This window comes from Cetorhinus maximus, chromosome 18 (genome assembly GCF_964194155.1).
Source record: "Cetorhinus maximus chromosome 18, sCetMax3.hap1.1, whole genome shotgun sequence".
Lineage (NCBI taxonomy): Eukaryota > Metazoa > Chordata > Chondrichthyes > Lamniformes > Cetorhinidae > Cetorhinus > Cetorhinus maximus.
This window is the reverse complement of record NC_135896.1, coordinates 75620360-75637926: the sequence shown is the minus strand read 5'-3', so window position 1 is coordinate 75637926 and position 17567 is coordinate 75620360. Positions and strand designations below refer to the sequence as shown.

Sequence of the window (17567 nt, the reverse complement as noted above, 5' to 3'; positions counted from 1 at the left end):
TTATACCATCGCTCTGCTGCAGCCTGAGGCCACTACAGGGGTGTCATCAGCCACAGCCTCTGCCCTTGTCGCTGAGGAGCCATCCCTGCAGCCTCTGTGGACCCTGGAAGACTGAAGGGATCTGCGAGTGACTGAGGATGTAGGCGTCTTGCACATTCCTTGGAAACTGCGCGCATACCTGCAGGATGTGCTTCTGGTGGTTGCCTACTACCTGCACAGTCAGTGAGTGAAGTCCTTGCGATTGATGTAGTCCACCGTGTGTAGCAACAGAGACCTGAGAGTCACATGGGTGCGGCCGATCGCAGCCTGCACCTGTGGGAATCCCGAGATCTGAGCAAATCCAATGGCCCTTGCATCCTGGCTGTCCCAGTCCTGGGCAAAATGCACAAAGTTGTGTACCCTCGAGAAGGTGGCATCCATGACCTCCTGGATGCATTTGTGGGTGGTGGCTTGTGAGATCCCATAGAGGTCACCTGTGGAGCCCTGAAAGGAGCCACTAGCATAGAAATTGAGCACCGCGGTCACTTTCACAGCCACTGGCAGTGGATGCCCTTCATATCCCCTTGGCACCAAGTCCTGCATTAAGTGGCAGATGTGAGCGACCAGGTCCCTAAACATGCGCAGTCTTTGGCGAAACTGGTTCTTGGTCATCTGCAGGAATGACAGGCAGCGTCTATAGATCCTGGGTGTTGCTAGGCGCCAACCAGCCACAGCTCGCTGTCGCTCCTGGGCAGCATGTGTAGGAGCCCCAGCAGCCCCTTCTTCCTGAAGTTGCTGCTCCTGCCTTTGCGCGGCCTGGAGCCTCCGTCGCTTTCTCCTCCGTCTTCTTCGTTCTCTGTAGGCCATCAGGCATGCAGCTAGGTCACCAGGATCCATGATCCAGATGTGATCCTCCTGCAACATGAAAGAGAGAGAGAGACATGGTTAGCATGAGTGTACTTAGCATCCTTTCCTGGCCCTGTGTGACCGCCTCTTAACGCTGCCGGCTGTTTCCTGCTTCGCGGCAGAGTCCCGGCTTTTCGCGCTGACTGTTCCCGCCCAACTAGGAGAACGGGGCCAATTTGCGCCCCTTGATTCGCTTGTGAATCCCTTACAGCGCTTTCCATCACAAGCGCTATTTCTAATGCTTTCTTAAAATCAAGATTCACTTCAGCCAGCAATCTTCGCTGAATAGGCTGCATGCCACGTACCGAATGATCCCTGAGCACGTCATTCAGGGTTTCACCAAAATCACAATATTCAGTTGTTTTGATTTCACCATGTAGGCATCAATGGTCTCCCCCAGGGCCCTATTCTGTGAATTAAACCCGAACCTCTGCTTTGTGACTGAGGGCTTGGGTTGGAAATGTCTCTTAATGAAGTTTACTAATTCACTGAAAATCTTAGAATCTGGGACACTGGGGGCCGTCAAGCTTCGAATTAAAGTGTAGGTCTTGCTTCCACAAATACTCAGGAGAATCGTTCTCCTCTTTTCCTCCCCCGTGATTTTGTTGGCTTGAAAGAAGAATGCAAGACGTTCTATATATTGAGATCAGTCATCTGTAGCTGGTTCAAAGGGATCAATTCTGCCAAACTGTTGCATCTCGGATGAATATATCTTCTTTTCTTTTTAATGAACTTGATAGAAGTTTACAAACTTATGAGTGGCATGGACAGAGTAGATAGTCAGAAGCTTTTTCCCAGGGTGGAAGGGTCAATTACTAGGGGGCATAGATTTAAGGTGAGAGGAGAAAACTATAGGGGAGATGTGCAGGGCAAGTTTTTTACGCAGAGGGTAGTGAGTGTCTGGAATTCGCTGCCAGAGGAGGTAGTGAAAGCAGGTAAGATAGTGGTGTTTAAGAGGCAGCTTGACAAATACATGAATAGGATGGGAATAGAGGGATACGGACCCCGGAAGTGCAAAATGTTTTAGTTGACGGGCAATATGATTGGCGCAGGCTTGGAGGGCCGAAGGGCCTGTTCCTGTGCTGTACTTTTCTTTGTTCTTTTTACTCACAATTGCTTAGTGAGGGACAGTACCGAATCTGATTTATCCTCACGGTCAGTTTCTAATAGGGTAAATCTTCCAGGCGACTTTTCTTAGTGGACACATTTAACTTTATTTACAAGGCAGCAGCAGCAACAACATGTATGCATCAAACTCTATAACTAAAGAAGTACTCACTCCTAGAGGTTCTCCGCACTGCTAACCCATTGGCTTACACAGATCATGTGATCTTACAGCATAATATTATTCTTAAAGCTACAGTCCTACGTTTATCAAAACTATAATTATTACAGCTTCACAACTAATTAAGTTCTTTTGAAGTACGATTACTGTTGTAATATGGTAAACACAGCAGTCAGTTTGCTCATGGCAAGATCTCCGTTTTTTAGTGCTGATGATTGAAGAATAAATATTGGGCAGGACATTATGGAGAACTCCCTTGCTTTTCATTGACATAGTGCTATGGATCTTTTACATCCACCCAGGAGGGCCTCATCTGAAAGACAGCATCTCCAACAATGCAGTGCTCCCTCAGTACTGCACTGAGCGTGTTAGCCTGAACCAAGTATCTGGAGCAAGACTTGAACCAATGGCCTTCTGTTTAAATTCATTGTTTTGCTGGTTGAGTCAGGACTACGGCAGCTAAGGTGTCAGCCATGAATCAGTTGCTTACACTCATGTCTCTGAGTCCAAAAGTTGTGGGTTCATCCAGAGACTGCATGTAATCCAGACTAATGTTCCAGTGCCAGAAATTGACTGGGGCCATAATGCCACTACTGGTAAGTCAGGGAAGGGATTTGTAGAGTTCATGGAAGACTGTTCTATGACTCAGTTTGTAAATCAAGGAAAGCATCTTGGATGTGCTTATGAATAACATGTGCCTAAACCCTCAGTATAATGCCAGTGTTGTAGCTGTACTGGAACAGCTTGGCTAGGGGTGTGGCAAGTTCTGGAGCACAAGTCTTCAATACTATTTCTGAAATATTGTCAGGGCCCATAGCCTTTGCACTATCCAGTGCCTTCAGCCGTTTCTTGATATCACGTGGAGTGAATCGAATTGGCTGAAGACTGGCAACTGTGATGCTGGGGACCTCCAGAGGAGGCCGAGATGGATCATCTACTCGGCACGTCCGGCTGAAGATTGTAGCGAATGCTTCAGCCTTGTCTTTTGCACTGATGTGCTGGGCTCCCCCATTATTAAGGATGGGAATATTTGTGGAACCTCCTCCTCTAGTGAGTTGTTTAATTGTCCACCACCATTCATAACTAGATGTGGCAGAGCTTAGATCTGATCCATTGACTGTGGGGTTGCTTAGCTTTGTATATCACTTGTTGTTTGCCATGCAAGTAGTTCCTGTGTTATAGCTTCACCAGGTTGACACCTCATTTTTAGGTATGCCTGGTGCTGCTTCTGGCATGCCCTCCTGCACTCTTCATTGAACCCTGGTTGATCCCCTGGCTTGATGGTAATGGCAGAGTGGGCGATATGCTGGGTCATGAGGTTACAAATTGTGTTCGAGTACAATTCTGCTGCTGCTGATGGCCCACAGTACCTCATAGATGTCCAATCTTGAGTTGCTAGATCTGTTTGAAATCTATCCCATTTAGCACGGTAGTATTTCAACACCACACGATGGAGGGTATTCTCAATGTGAAGGAGGGACTTTGTCTCCACAATGACTGTGCAGTGGTCACTTCTATCGATACTGTCATGGACAGATGCATCTGCGGCAGGCAGGTTGGTGAAGATGGGATCAAGTATGTTTTCCCCTCTTGTTAGCTCCTTCACCACCTGCCACAAACCCAGTCTAGCAGCTATGTCCTTTAGGACCCAGCCAGCTCAGTCAGTAGTGGTGCTACCGAGCCACTCTTGGTAATGAACATCTTCTGAAGGGCAGCTAGGGATGGGCAATAAATGCTGGCCTAGCCAGCGAAGCCCATATCCCATGAATGAATAAGAAAAAAGTCCCCCACCCAGAGTACATGCTGTGCCCTTGCCACTCAAGTGGTGTTCAACATGGAGGAGCACTGATTCATTAGCTGAGGGAGAATGGCATGTGGTAATCAGCAGGAGGTTTCCTTGCCCATGTTTGATCCGATGCCATGGGACTTCATGGGGTCCGGAGTCGATGTTAAGGACTCCCAGAGCAACTCCCTCCCGACTGTATAGCACCTCTGCTGACATACCCAGGGATGGTGATGGTGGTGTCTGGGACATTATCTATAAGGTATGATTCTGCGAGGATGACTATGTCAGGCTGTTGCTTGACCAGTCTGTGAGACAGCTCTCCCAATCTGCTCCTTCTAAAGCCGCGACCTCTACCATCTCGAAGCACAAGCCACACACCGTCCTGACTTGGAACTATATCATCATTCCTTCAATGTCGCTGGGTCCTGGAACTCCCTTCCTAACAGCACTGAGTGTACCTACATGACATGAACTGCAGCGATTCAATAAGGCAGCTCACCACCACCTTCTTGAGGGCAGTTAGAGATGGGCAATAAATGCTGGCCTAGCCAGCGACACCCATATCCCATGAAAGAATAAAGTTAAAAAAAGCTGACTGGTCTGTAATTCCCTGGACATGTTCTGGGCCCCTTTTAAATATAGGAATTATATGAACAATCTTCCAGTCCTCTGAAACTACACCTTTTCTAACAAATCATTAAATATGTCTAGTAATGCCTCTGCTATCTCTTCTCTAGATTCTTCTAAAATGCATGGTTTCAATCCATCCAGACCAGGATAAAGTTTGTTTACATCCCATTTTTTTATTCTAAATGCACTTATTCATTGTTCATCTCATCATTCAATGTCATGTCACCTGTTCGATCTCCTTGGTAAATACTGAAGCAAAATATTTACTTAATATTTCTGCCATCTCTCTATCATTACCTGTGTTGTATCCTATTTATCTCTTAATTCTCCTATTCCCATCAAAGCCTTCCTTTTGTATTTTGATGTGCCTGTAAAATATTTTGCAATTTTGTTTCACGTTCCTCAATAATTTAATTTCATAGTTCATTGTTGCCTTCCTAAGTGCTCTTTTTAAACTTCTCTACTAATCTTTTCGTATTCTCTCTTATCATGCCCCCTCTGTATGACCACCAGATGTCTCAAAGCACTTTACAGCCAATGATTTTGTTTTGAAGTGTAGTCACTGGTGTAATGTAGGAATCACGGCAGCCAATATGCACATAGCAAGCTCCCACAAACAGCAATGTGATAACCAGGTAGATAATAACCATGCAGATGGGGCCTCGATTTAACGTTTCATCAAAAAGACAGGACCTCTGACAATGCAGCACTCCCTCAGTGCCGCACTGGAGTGTCAGTCTTTGTTTTTGTTCTCAAGCCTTGGAGTGTGCCTTAAACCCAGAACCTTATGACCTTATGAGGCAAGAGTGCTAACAACTGGGCCACAGCTGACATTGTATGCCTCTTTTTTAACCCTCAGTTGTTCCCTTATGTCTTTATTCATCCATGGAGCTCCACTAGTGTTTAGTTTTTTCCCTTTTGATGGAATATATTTTTCCTGTACTCTGAACACCATTTTAAATGTTTCCCACTGTTATTCTACATCGCTGTTTACCAATATTATTGCCCATTTATTTTGCTAAGTTCCATTCTCAGCCCCTCAAAATCAGCTTTTCTCCAATCTATTAACCTGGTTTTCATCATACTTATGTCCTTCTCTATCATCATCTTAAAGCGTAATATATTAAGGTCACCATTGCCTAGGTGTTCCCTACTTTAACTTCTCTTATCTGCTCTGGTTCATTCTGCGTTACTAGATCCAGTAGCAAATCTTGATGGGCTTTTTACATATTGGATTAGAAAGAAGTCCTGTATTATATGAACTCCATTTCCTTATCCCCTTTACCTGCCTCTTCTGTCCAGTTAATATCAGGGTAATTGAAATTCCCCATGATCATTACTCTGTGTTCTTTTACTTAATTCCCTAATTTGTCTGTACATTTCTTCTTCCACCTCCCACTATCAGGTGGTCTGTAGACTATGCTTATTAGAGTGATTGAGCCTTTATTACCTTATATCTCTATTCATATGGATTATATTTTTGCCTTGCTGAAAGCTGTGTCCCTAATAAGAACAGCTACTCCGCCTTTCCATTTTCCCCCTCTATCTTTTCTAAATATGTTATACCCTGCAATGTTTAATTCCCAGTCCTGATTTTTCTGTAGCCATGTGTCAGTTAACCCTACCATGTTTGGTTCCTCCCAATGCAAGATTGCCTCCAACTCCCACATTTTATTACGGACACTGTGTGCATCGCTGCACTGATATTTTAATTTATTTTTAATAGGATTCACTTTGTCTTTTTAGACACCTGTTCTGTAATTCTATGTATTCCCTTGCCATGAATGTCGTCCCTTCCTTTAATTCTTTCCTATGCTCTCCTGTCCAGTTTTATGTACGTTTAGGTTGCTTACGTTTGTTCCCTCCCCTCTTACTAGTTTAAGCCTTTGCCACCCTGCTATTTGGGTTCATGCCGAGGTGGTCTTGTCAGTCGAACATATTGTTTTTCTTGGTGTGTGTGACAAAGGGCATAAGGAGTGGAGGTTGTGCATTTGGATTTGAGTAAGACATTCAGTTTAGTTCCTCTGGAAAGCCTGGTCCTGAAAATAAAGTAAAAGTCGGTGGGAATTGTTTATAATTGATACAAATTGATTGACCAAAAGAGTCCAGGTGGCAGAGGGATTTTCATCAGCTATGGAGAATGTTACCACTGGGGTCTCGCATTTATTTTGGGACCTCTTTCATTTAATATCTTTATCAATGATTGGAGCTAGGGGTTATAAGCGCAATAGCTAAATTTGTAGGTGATACAAAGCTAATGAAGATAGTAGATTCTTAAAGTCGAACAGGCAAATTTAAATGCTCTTAGGAGTTGGGCAGAAAAAGCATTTCGGTGAGTGAATGGTCAATCTATGGAAAAGGCTCCCTAAGAAGACGTTGGAAACAGTAGTGATTCATTTAAATGCATATTGGATGGATTACTGTCAGAAAATTATATTTTGGGATCCAGTATATGAGTAATTGGCAGGTGGCTTTAAGTCTATGGTTCCCAAAACTCTCCATAACTGAGGTTTTCCTCTCCTCACATCCAGGTCTCTTGTAGACTCATGGATAAAGATTGATGACAATGATCATATGACTTTAAGGTAATTGGCAAAAGAAGCAATGGAGACATGAAGAGAAACTTTTGTTAACTTCTGTTAACAGAAAAGAGAAACATGCAGTGAGCAGTTAAGATCTGAAATGCACTGCCTGAGAGTGTGGTGGAGGCAGTTTTAATCAAGGTGTTCAAGAGGGAATTGGATTATTATCTGAAAAAGAAGAATGTGCAGGATTAAGGGAGAAGGTGGGCAATGGCACCAGGTAAGTGGCTCATTCAGAGAGCCGGTGCAGACCCAATGGACCGAAAGGCCGCCTCCTGTGCTGTAACAAGTCAGTGATTCTATGATGATCAGAATGGTGGAAAGCGAACTTGATGAACGTTGGTCTGTTTTCATCTGGCAATTCCTGTGTTTGTTATTCTGGTGTGGATTGTTTTTGGTGGACATGAGATGATTGCCTTTAAATATTTTCTTTGTTTACCATACAAATCCAGTGTATGAGGGGAAAACATGGAACTGGATGTGAGAGTAAAACATGGGACAGTCAGTTTGTGAAGGGATAAAACACGGGACAGTCAGTGTGTGACGGGGTAAAACGCAGGACTGTCAGTGTGAGAAGGGGTAAAATGCAGGACAGTCAGTATGTGAAGGGGTAAAACAAGGGACTGTCAGTGTGTGAAGAGGTAAAACGCAGGACAGTCAGTATGTGAAGGGATAAAACACGGGACAGTCAGTGTGTGACGGGGTAAAACGCAGGACTGTCAGTGTGAGAAGGGGTAAAACGCAGGACAGTCAGTATGTGAAGGGGTAAAACAAGGGACTGTCAGTGTGTGAAGAGGTAAAACGCAGGACAGTCAGTGTGTGAAGGGGTATTTAAACAGGAAAAGCGTAGGTAGGTTGACTGTTGGTCCCCTAAAGTGAGAATGGAGAGTTAATAGAAGATAATAAGGAAATGGTGAATAAAATGAACAAATATTTTGCTTCTGTCTTCACTATAGAGGATACAAAAAAACATTCCCGTAATAACTGTAAATCAGAAGGTGGAGGGGAGAGAGGAACTTAGTGAAATTACAATCACTAGGGAAGCGGTATTGAGCAAATTGGTGGAGTTGCGGACTGACAAGCCTCTGGGTCCAGATTCTGGAAAGGTTCCATCAGACTGGCAAGTGGTAAATAAAGCCCCTCTTTTCAAGAAGGGAAGGAGGCAGAAAACATGAAACTATAAGCCAGTTAACTTGACGTGTGTCGTGGGGAAGGTCATAGAGTTTTACAGAACGGAAAGAGGCCCTTCAGCCCATTTAGTCCACGCCAGTCATCAAGCCCCTATCTATTCTAATCCCATTTTCCAGCACTTAGTCTGTAGCCCTGTACACTATAGCATTTCAAGTGTTCATCTAAATACTTCTTAAATGTTGTGAGGGTTACTGCCTCTACCATCCTTTCAGGTAGTGAGTTCCAGAAACTGCCCGCCCCACCACCCTCTGGGTGAAAAAATGTTTAATCAAATCCCCTCTAAACCTTCTGCCCCTTCCCTTAAATCTATTCCCCCTGGTTCTTGACCCCTCCACTAAGGGGAAAAGTTCTTTCCTATCTACCTTATCCATGCCCCTCATAATTTTGTACACCTCAATTAGGTCCCCCCTCAGCCTTCTCTGCTCTAAGGAAAATAACCCCAGCCTATCTAGTCTATCTTCATGGCTGTAATGCTCCAGCCCAAGCAACATCCTGGTGAATCTCCTTTGCACCCTCTCCAGTGCAATCACATCCTTCCTATAGTGTGGCGACCAAAAGTGCACACAGTACTCCAGCTGTGGCTTAACTAACGCTTTATACAGCTCTATCATAACCGCCCTGTTCTTGTACTCAATGCCTCAACTAATAAAGGCAAGTATCCCATATGCCTTCTTAACCACTTTATCTATCTGTCCTGCTGCCTTCAAGGATCTATGGACATGCACACCAAGGTCCCTCTGATCCTCTGTACTTCCTAGGGTCCTACCATTCATCATGTACTCCCTTGCCTTGTTAGTCCTCCCAAAATGCATCACCTCACACTTTTCAGGATTAAATTCCATTTGCCACTGTTCTGCCCATCTGACCAGCCCGTCTATATCATCCTGTAATCTAAGGCTTTCCTCCTCGCTATTTACCACATCACCAATTTTCGTGTCATCTGCGAACTTACTGATCAAAACTCCTACATTCAGTCTAGATCATTAATGTACACTACAAACAGCAAAGGACCCAGCACAGAACCCTGCGGTACGCTAGTGGACACAGGCTTCCAGTCACAAAACCAATCTTTGACTATCACCCTCTGCCTCCTGCCACTCAGCCAATTTCGGATCCAATTTGCCAAATTGTCCTGGATCCATGGGCTCTTACCTTCTTTACCAGTCTCCCATGTAAGATCTTGTCAAAAGCCTTACTGAAATCCATGTAGACTACATCAACTACACTACCCTCATCTACACACCTAGTCACCTCCTCGAAAAATTCAATTAAATTTGTTAGAGATGACCTCCCCCTGACAAAGCCATGCTGACTATCCTTGATTAATCCTAGGCTTTCCAAGTGGAGATTAATTCTGTCCCTCAGAAGTTTTTCCAGAAGTTTCCCTACCACTGATGTTAGACTCACTGGCCTATAGTTCCCTGGTTTATTCTGCCAACCCTTTTAAATAATGGTACCACATTAGCTGTCCTCCAGCCCTCTGGCACCTCTCCTGTAGCCAGAAAGGATTTGAAAATTAATGTCAGGGCCCCTGCAATCTGCTCCCTTGCCTCCCACAGCAGCTGGGATACATCTCATCTGGGCCTGGGGATTTATCCACTTTTAAGCCCGCTAAAACCGTTAATACATCCTCCCTCTCAATGCTAATTTGTTCAAGTATATCACAGTCCCCCTCCCTGATTTCTATACCTACATCGTCCTTCTCTATAGTGAACACAGATGTAAAATACTAATTTAAAACCTCACCTACATGTTCCGGCTCCTCACACAGATTGCCACTTTGGTCCCTAATGGGCCCTACTTTTTCTCTGGTTATCCTTTTCACTCTCCTTAATTCTTTTTTAAGTAACACCCTGCACTTTCTATACTCCTCTAGGGCTTCCACTGTTTTGAGCCCTTGGTATCTACTGTAAGCTTCCTTTTTTTTCCTTATCCAATCCTGTTCATTCCTCGATATCCAGGGTTCTTTGGGCTTGTTGGTCCCACCCTTCACCTTTACAGGAACAAGTTGGCCCTGCACTCTCACTATTTCCTTTTTGAATGACTCCCATTGCTCTGATGTAGATTTTCCTACAAGTAGCTGCTCCCAGTCCACTTTGGCCAGATCCTGTCTTATCATATTAAAATCGGCCTTCCCCCAACTCAGAATCTTTATTTCCGGTATATCTTTGTCCTTTTCATTAACTACCTTAAATCTTACTGAGTTTTGGTCACTATCACCGAAATGCTCCCGCAATGACACTTCTACCACTTGCCCAGCTTCGTTCCCTAAAACTAAGTCCAGCATCTCTTGTAAGACTTTCTACATGCTGGCTTAAAAAGCTCTCCTGGATACATTTTAAGAATTCCGCCCCCTCCAAGCCTTTCACCATTTGTCTACCCGAGTTAACATTGGGGAAGTTGAAATTCCCTACTATTATTACCCTATTATTTTTGCACTTCTCTGAGATTTGCCGACAAATCCGCCCTTCTATCTCTCCCTGACTGTTTGGGGGTCTATAGTACACTCCCAGCAATGTGATTGTCCCCTTTTTGCTTTTAAGTTCTACCCATATGGCCTCATTTGAGAGAAGGCAGTGGCACAGGTGGGGAGGTAGTGGCATAGTGGTATCGTACTGGACGAGTATTCCAGAGACCCGGGTTAATGCTCTGGGGGCCTGGGTTCGAATCTCACCACAGTGGGGAAATTTGATCCAATAAAAACTGGATGACTGTGAAACCATTGCTGATTGTTGTAAAAACCCACCTGGTTCAGTACCCTTTAGGGAAGGAAATCTGATATCCTTTCCTGGTCTGGCCTGCATGTGACTCCAGACTGCAGTCCGATTGACTCTTAAATGCCCTCTGATGGGCATTATTAAATGCTAGCCTAGCCAGCAACACCCAAATCCCATGAATGAATAAAAGAAGAACCTTCCCTCCTTATTGCAGTAATTGGCTCCTTGATCAATATTGCAGCACCACCACCACCACCCCCATGGGAATGTAGAACGAGAAACACAAACAGATCAGCCATGATCTTATTGAATGGCAGAGCAGGCTCAAGGGACCGAATGGCCTACTTCTGCTTCTGTTTCGTTTGTTCGGGACTATGAGAAGGGTAAAACATGGGGCTGTCAGTGTGTGAAGGGTAAAACGTGGGACTCAGTGCATGAGGGGTAAAACGTGGGACTAGCAGTATGGGAGGGGTAAAACACAGGACTCAGTGTGGGAGGGGTAAAAGGCAAGACCATCAGTGCATGCGGGGTAAAGGGTGGAACTGTCAGTGCATGAGGGGTGTAGGGCGGGACTGTGAGCGCATGAGGGGTAAAAGGCGGGACTGTCAGCGTGTATGGGGGAAACGGGGGACTGTCAGTGTGAAGGGTAAAAAGTGGCATGTCTGTGTGGAGTAAAACAAGGGATTGTGTTTGAGGGATAAAAGACAGGATTGTCAGTGTGTGAGGGGTAAAACAGAGGGACATTGTAATGTGTAGCCTTATGTTGCAGGGAGAGGTTGGAGAAAGGGGATTGCAGGACCCGAATCGAGGCCTTGTCATGCATTGGTCAGCTCGGTGTGATGACTGGAAAACTGATGCCCAGCTTCCTAGACTGTTTCAAAGACGATTTCATTGGTGTACGGAGAGAGGCATGTCTGACAGCTGGTTTGCTGAGGATAAAAGATGAGAAGGTATGAACAATACTACATTACTCTCAAGTACTGTCCTCACAAACCTGGAGTCTTTAACAGTGATGGGAGCAGGATTTGTAGCTGATTTTTCCTTCCTCACCCACAGGCACACAAGGACAGAAAGCAGATTTGACCACATATAGTTAAAATTGGACTTGTGAACCAACAGCCTAAACACTCTGAAACAAGATATTTATATATTGTTAAAATTTGAACATGTCATAGATTTGCTTCCCCACACTACCTCATGTCGTTTGGATTTTTGGTCACTGTTCTATCATTTCCCATCCTAAGTGGCTGTTTCAACTATCACAACGTAGTGCAGGCTCTGGCCACTAAGTGGTTCTGTGGAGTGAGTTCTGAATTTTTCTCTGAGCTCTATTGCCACCTTACACATGAAAAAAAGTGGGTGATGTCACTGGCAATTTCTATTTTTGTGTGACAGGAAAAGCTTATAATGGGATATCTATTTTTTCTTTCCATTCAATGGCCTCCTGAGATATCAAGTTGAGAAATGAAGTACCTCCTGCAATGGATCTTAGTGGACAGGTTGGTGTAATGTGATCCATGAGGTCTCCTGGCCATAATCGCCCTTTGGGCCATCCCTCATCTTCCACTATGGAACAGTTGGTCGCATCGTCCGCATCCTAAATGGATTCGGTTGAGCACTGTCCACTCTCTTCAAGAGGAGTTGGAGCCAGACACGTCAGCTGTTGGGTCAGTGGAGAGATGTTAGTCTTTTTATGCTGCATGTGTGGATAGTGGGTTGATACGAGCTGCATCAATATTAGCTGCTGTTTCCTAGAATGGCTGGCATGATTCTAAGTGCTTTCTCAGTCTTCATGAATGGGAAGGTTGGTGTTCTTCATGTCTATTTTCATGGAACAGCATGGCATCTTGCCAAATGGCAAGTAGGAAATGTGGAAAAGCACCAGGAGCCAATCAGTTGGAGTGGACTTAAGCCTCCCTGACAATGCCCTCAGGCAGCAATTAGCTGTACATCCACGACTTTGACCATGAGTAGAACCATGAGGCAGAGCAATATTCTGAAGTAGAATAAATTAGGGCCACTGTTACGGTGCAAAGCGTTCTGTCTGTGCTTTCCTCGTTTCATCCCAGCGAGTTTCCAGATCATTTTTGCCTTGTTTTTACTTTTTGGCCAGTGTTGATAAGATGAGGCTGATGGGTGAGAGTTCTGTCCAGGATGACAATTAACTATTTTCAAGCCGTTCATGGGTAAGCCACTTCCACAGAAGGAAGTGTTGAATTCTTTCCTAGTGATGTTATTGTTCAGTTGCAATGTAACTGCCTTGTCTGGATTGGGGTGGAGGCGGCAGATCTGGAAGTCACATTCCAGTAGGTCTAGATCACTTCAGAGCATCCTACTTGTTCTCTGTAATGTCTGTGTCAACAGTGCCACGTCATCAACATAGGTGAACCTCTGAGATTCAGTGCAGCATATATCCACTGTATAGATATTGAAAAAGGCTGGTGCCCTGTGGCAGACGGTTATTGAGTGTCTGTGTTTGGCTGGTTTCTTGTCAACAAGATAGCTACGGAACTTACAGTCGCTCATTAGAATGTTGATAACCCTCAGAGCTCTATGGCATTAAATGATTGTTGAAAAACTTCAGTAGCAGGCTTTCATACTAGCTAGTGTTGTATACTGATGACAAGTTTATGAAAGCAGCTCTAGTCTTCAGCCTCCATGTAGACTGTAGACAGAATGGTGGTGGGATGTTAGCTTTTGGGATCCTGGGCTGGCTTTCCTGGATTTGGGATGGTAATGACTTTGGAATGGTGCTAGACTTCCAGTATCATTGCAGTGTCCAGGATATTGTAGGCGAGTTTGGCAAGTCACATCTCTCCATTTGGGCCTTGATTCTTGAGGAATTCTGGTTAGGTGTCATTGATCCCAACGACCTCCCAAGAAGTGCTGGCTGTCAGCACTGTGCACATCTTTTGGGTGGTGAAGGTAGCCATAAAGGTGGGTGGTTTCTTGCAGAGAGAGCTTGAGCAACCTTCTCATTTTACAAAAACAGAATTACCTGGAAAAACTCAGCAGGTCTGGCAGCATCGGCGGAGAAGAAATCAGTTAACGTTTCGAGCCTTCATGGCCCTTCGGCAGAACTGAAGGCCATGAAGGCTCGAAACGTTAACTGATTTCTTCTCCGCCGATGCTGCCAGACCTGCTGAGTTTTTCCAGGTAATTCTGTTTTTGTTTTGGATTTCCAGCATCCGCAGTAGCTTTTAGCTTTTTGTTTTTATCTTCTCATTTTACATTTGTTTTCGGTGGTAGTTGCCAGCTTTGAGTTTTTTGGAGGCAGGTCACTGGTATCTGCACTGATCTTTGGCACCTCGTGTCCTGGCAATGAGGCAGCTCCAAGCAGGTGAGGCAAATTTCAGGGTTTCTTGCTGGAACATGAGAAATCCAGGTTATCAATGGTTTCTCCCCATCACGTTAATCTGCCTTTGTGTAGGGAATCCATGAATGCTGTTGCTACACCTGGGTCTTGAGTGATATTAAACTCAGTCATAATAAAAACAGGAAATTCTGGAACTGTCAGCAGGTCAGGCAGCATCTGTGGGAAGTGAAATAGAGTTAATTTTTCATGTCAATGACCTTTCATCGTACCTGGGAAAGGTTAGAAATGTAATAGGTTGTAAGCGAGTGAAAGGGAGGGGGCAGAGGGTGATAAAAAGAACAAAAGGTGATAGAGAGGAAGACAGGAAAGATTAAATGGTGCAGGGCCAAAGGGAGTGGTAATGGACAAGTAAAGAAACAGTAGATGTATTGGAGATGGACTATGTGAAGGTGAGGGAAGAGTACCAAATTGAGGAAGTTTTCCTGTTCAGGGCAAGAGCTGGAAATGGCACAAATTAAATCATCAATGTACCAGAAAAAGAAGCGAGGAAGGAGCCCTGAGTAGGACTGGAACAAGGAAAGTTCCAAGTATCTCAAAAAAAGGCAGGCATAGCTAGGACCCATGCGATCCCCATAGCTGCCCCTTTTATTTAGAGGAAATGAGTGGCAAAGTGAAGGCAAAGTTATTCAGTGTGAGAACAGGAAGGTGGTGGTGGACAGAGACTGTTTGGACCTCCATTCAAGGAAGAATTGGAGAGCTGTCAGACCATCTAGATGGAGAGAGAATAGACATCCATAGTGAAGAGGAGTTGATTAGGGCCAGGAAACTAGAAATTGTTAAAAGTGGTGGAGGGGATCAGAAGAGTCATGGATGTCATTGGGAAGAGTCTGGACAAGAGAAAGTAAGAGTCAAGATAGGAAAAACTCATTTAATGGGGCAAGAATAGATGGAAATGATGGGTCTACTAGGGCAGTCCTGTTTGTGATCTTAGAAAGGAGGCTGAAGTGGGATTTTGGGGGTTAGGGGACTGAGGTTGGAGGATAGGGGTAGTTCTTCAGAAGAGATGAGATCAGTGGCGGTGGCAGTACTCTCTCACTCTCCTGGGACCTGTACATCACATATTATTTCCTGTAAACATGCGGGATACTTTTACCGGCCCCCACTTTCTGCAGTTGAGCAAAATGTGGGTGAGGAAAGCTTTTAAGGATCATCCAGGAGGAGGAGGGGCAGCGAGCCTTCATAATTCAAAATAATATTAAGTTTTGATGGAGCAAATAGGGAGAAGCTGTTTCTAATTTTCCAAGGAAAATTTCTAGGAAAATTAGTAAGCACATTTTTAAGAGAATTGGCTAAAGATCCAGAGGGGAGATGCAGAGAACTTTTATGATCTAGAATGCTTGAAAGGGTAGTAGAGGCAGAATGCTTGAAAGCATAGTAGAGGCAGATTCAATAGTAACTTTTAAAAGAGAATTGGATATATAGTTGAAAAGGAAAAAAATGTAGAACTGTGGAGAAAGAATTGGGGTGTAGGGGGAAAGGTAATGGAACTACACTTTCAAAGAGCCAGCTCTGGCATGATGGAGCATATGACCTCCTTCTGTGCTGAATCAAAGTCATTTTGCTGTGATGTTTCTGGATTCTGCTACAATATTAGCTTTATCCAACTCAGGCTATGTTAAGTGCAGAATGAATCAATTATTAACAGGTCTCGTATCCAATAATTAACAGGCCTAGTATCTGCTTATGAATGGAACTGGTATTGAATAATTAATGAACCAGAATCTGGTCTCAAACACACAATGGACAGCATCTAACCTCTATTCCATGCAGCTAAACTTCATTTGTATCAGAGATGAGCTTAAATACCTGATGCTTTCAGTTTGTGAAGCCATTGCTTTGTCTGGTATTGAGTCGTACAGAGCACAAACAACCCCTGCCTGTGCCAAATGACCTTATCTCATCTGGGGGTGGCAGTAGGAATGCTACAATTAACCTCCATGTCCTGGGCTGAAGAAGAGAAAAAGAGCCAGCCTTTCAGATCCTGATTAGTTTCTGATGACTCTTGGGATCAATGAGGAGGGGCAGTCTGGGTTCGGGATTCCGATTTAGTGTTTCCAGTTGGAACATTTGAAGGGAGTCGTCCTTCCATGTTGGATGAGCTTGCCAACATCCACTGCTGGGCCATGAGAGCTGTTTACCATCAAGAGCCAGGGCCGTGAGGAAAGGGAGAAAAATTGGGAGGGACAGAGAAAACCACAAGTATGTTGAGCAGCTGTGTGTGTCATCTACAGGTCCTTAATCATCTGGTGCACCTGATGCAGTCGGACCACATCTGGAAAATCAGAGCCTACGCAATCAAGGGTAGGTGTCTTCATTTCCCCTTACAGATGGTCATAACATGTGGAAAGTTAGCTTCATCATTCAATTAAATACTTGTTCCCCATGTGCTTCGAATGTCTGTCTGTACGACTCTCTAATGTCTATAATTTCCAGGGTTAACTTTCCAATGGGTCTGTAATTTGGACGGGTTACTCTCCATTGGGTCTATAATTCCCAGGGATGAATCTCCAAGGGATCTATAATTCCCAGGTGTTGCTTTCTGATGGTCTGATGTGACTCACTGTAGGAGAACATCAGAATTACAAGCAGGAATAGCCTTTTGGTCCCTCAAGTCTGCTCCGCCATTCGATAAGGTCATGACTGATCTGATTGTGGTCTCGATTCCACTTACCTGTCTGCCCCTCATAACCCTTGACTCCCTTGTCGATCAAAATCTACCTAACTCAACCTTGAAAATATTCAATGACCCAGCCTTTACTGCTCTCCGGGAAGAGAATTCCACCAATGACCCTCTGAGAAAACAAAATTTTCATCTTAGTCTTAAATAGGAGGCCCTAGTTTTTGAACTGTGTACCCTAGTTCTAGACCCTCCCACAAGGGGAAACATCCTCTCTGTCAAGTCCCCTCAGAAAATAAGATCTCCTCTCATTCTTCTAAAGTCCAATGCATAAAGATCCAACCTGCTCAACCTTTCCTCATAAAGTAACCCTTTCATCCCAGGAATCAGTCGAGTGAACCTTCTCTGAACTGCTTCCAATGCAATTATATCCTTAAGTAAGGAGACCAAAACTGTGCATAGTACTCCGGATGTGGTCTCACCAAGTACAGCTTTAGC

At 44.4% G+C, this 17567-nt stretch overlaps 1 protein-coding gene across 1 annotated transcript in view; it reads left to right on the top strand.

Moving 5' to 3' along the window:
* heatr4 (HEAT repeat containing 4) overlaps nucleotides 1–17567 on the top strand; it is a 92399-nt gene that overhangs the window by 64696 nt on the left and 10136 nt on the right. Inside the window, exons 8-9 of the mRNA XM_078563346.1 lie at nucleotides 11846–12026; nucleotides 16684–16753. Coding sequence (XP_078419472.1) covers nucleotides 11846–12026; nucleotides 16684–16753 — 251 coding nt within the window. The remainder of the gene's footprint in view (nucleotides 1–11845; nucleotides 12027–16683; nucleotides 16754–17567) is intronic.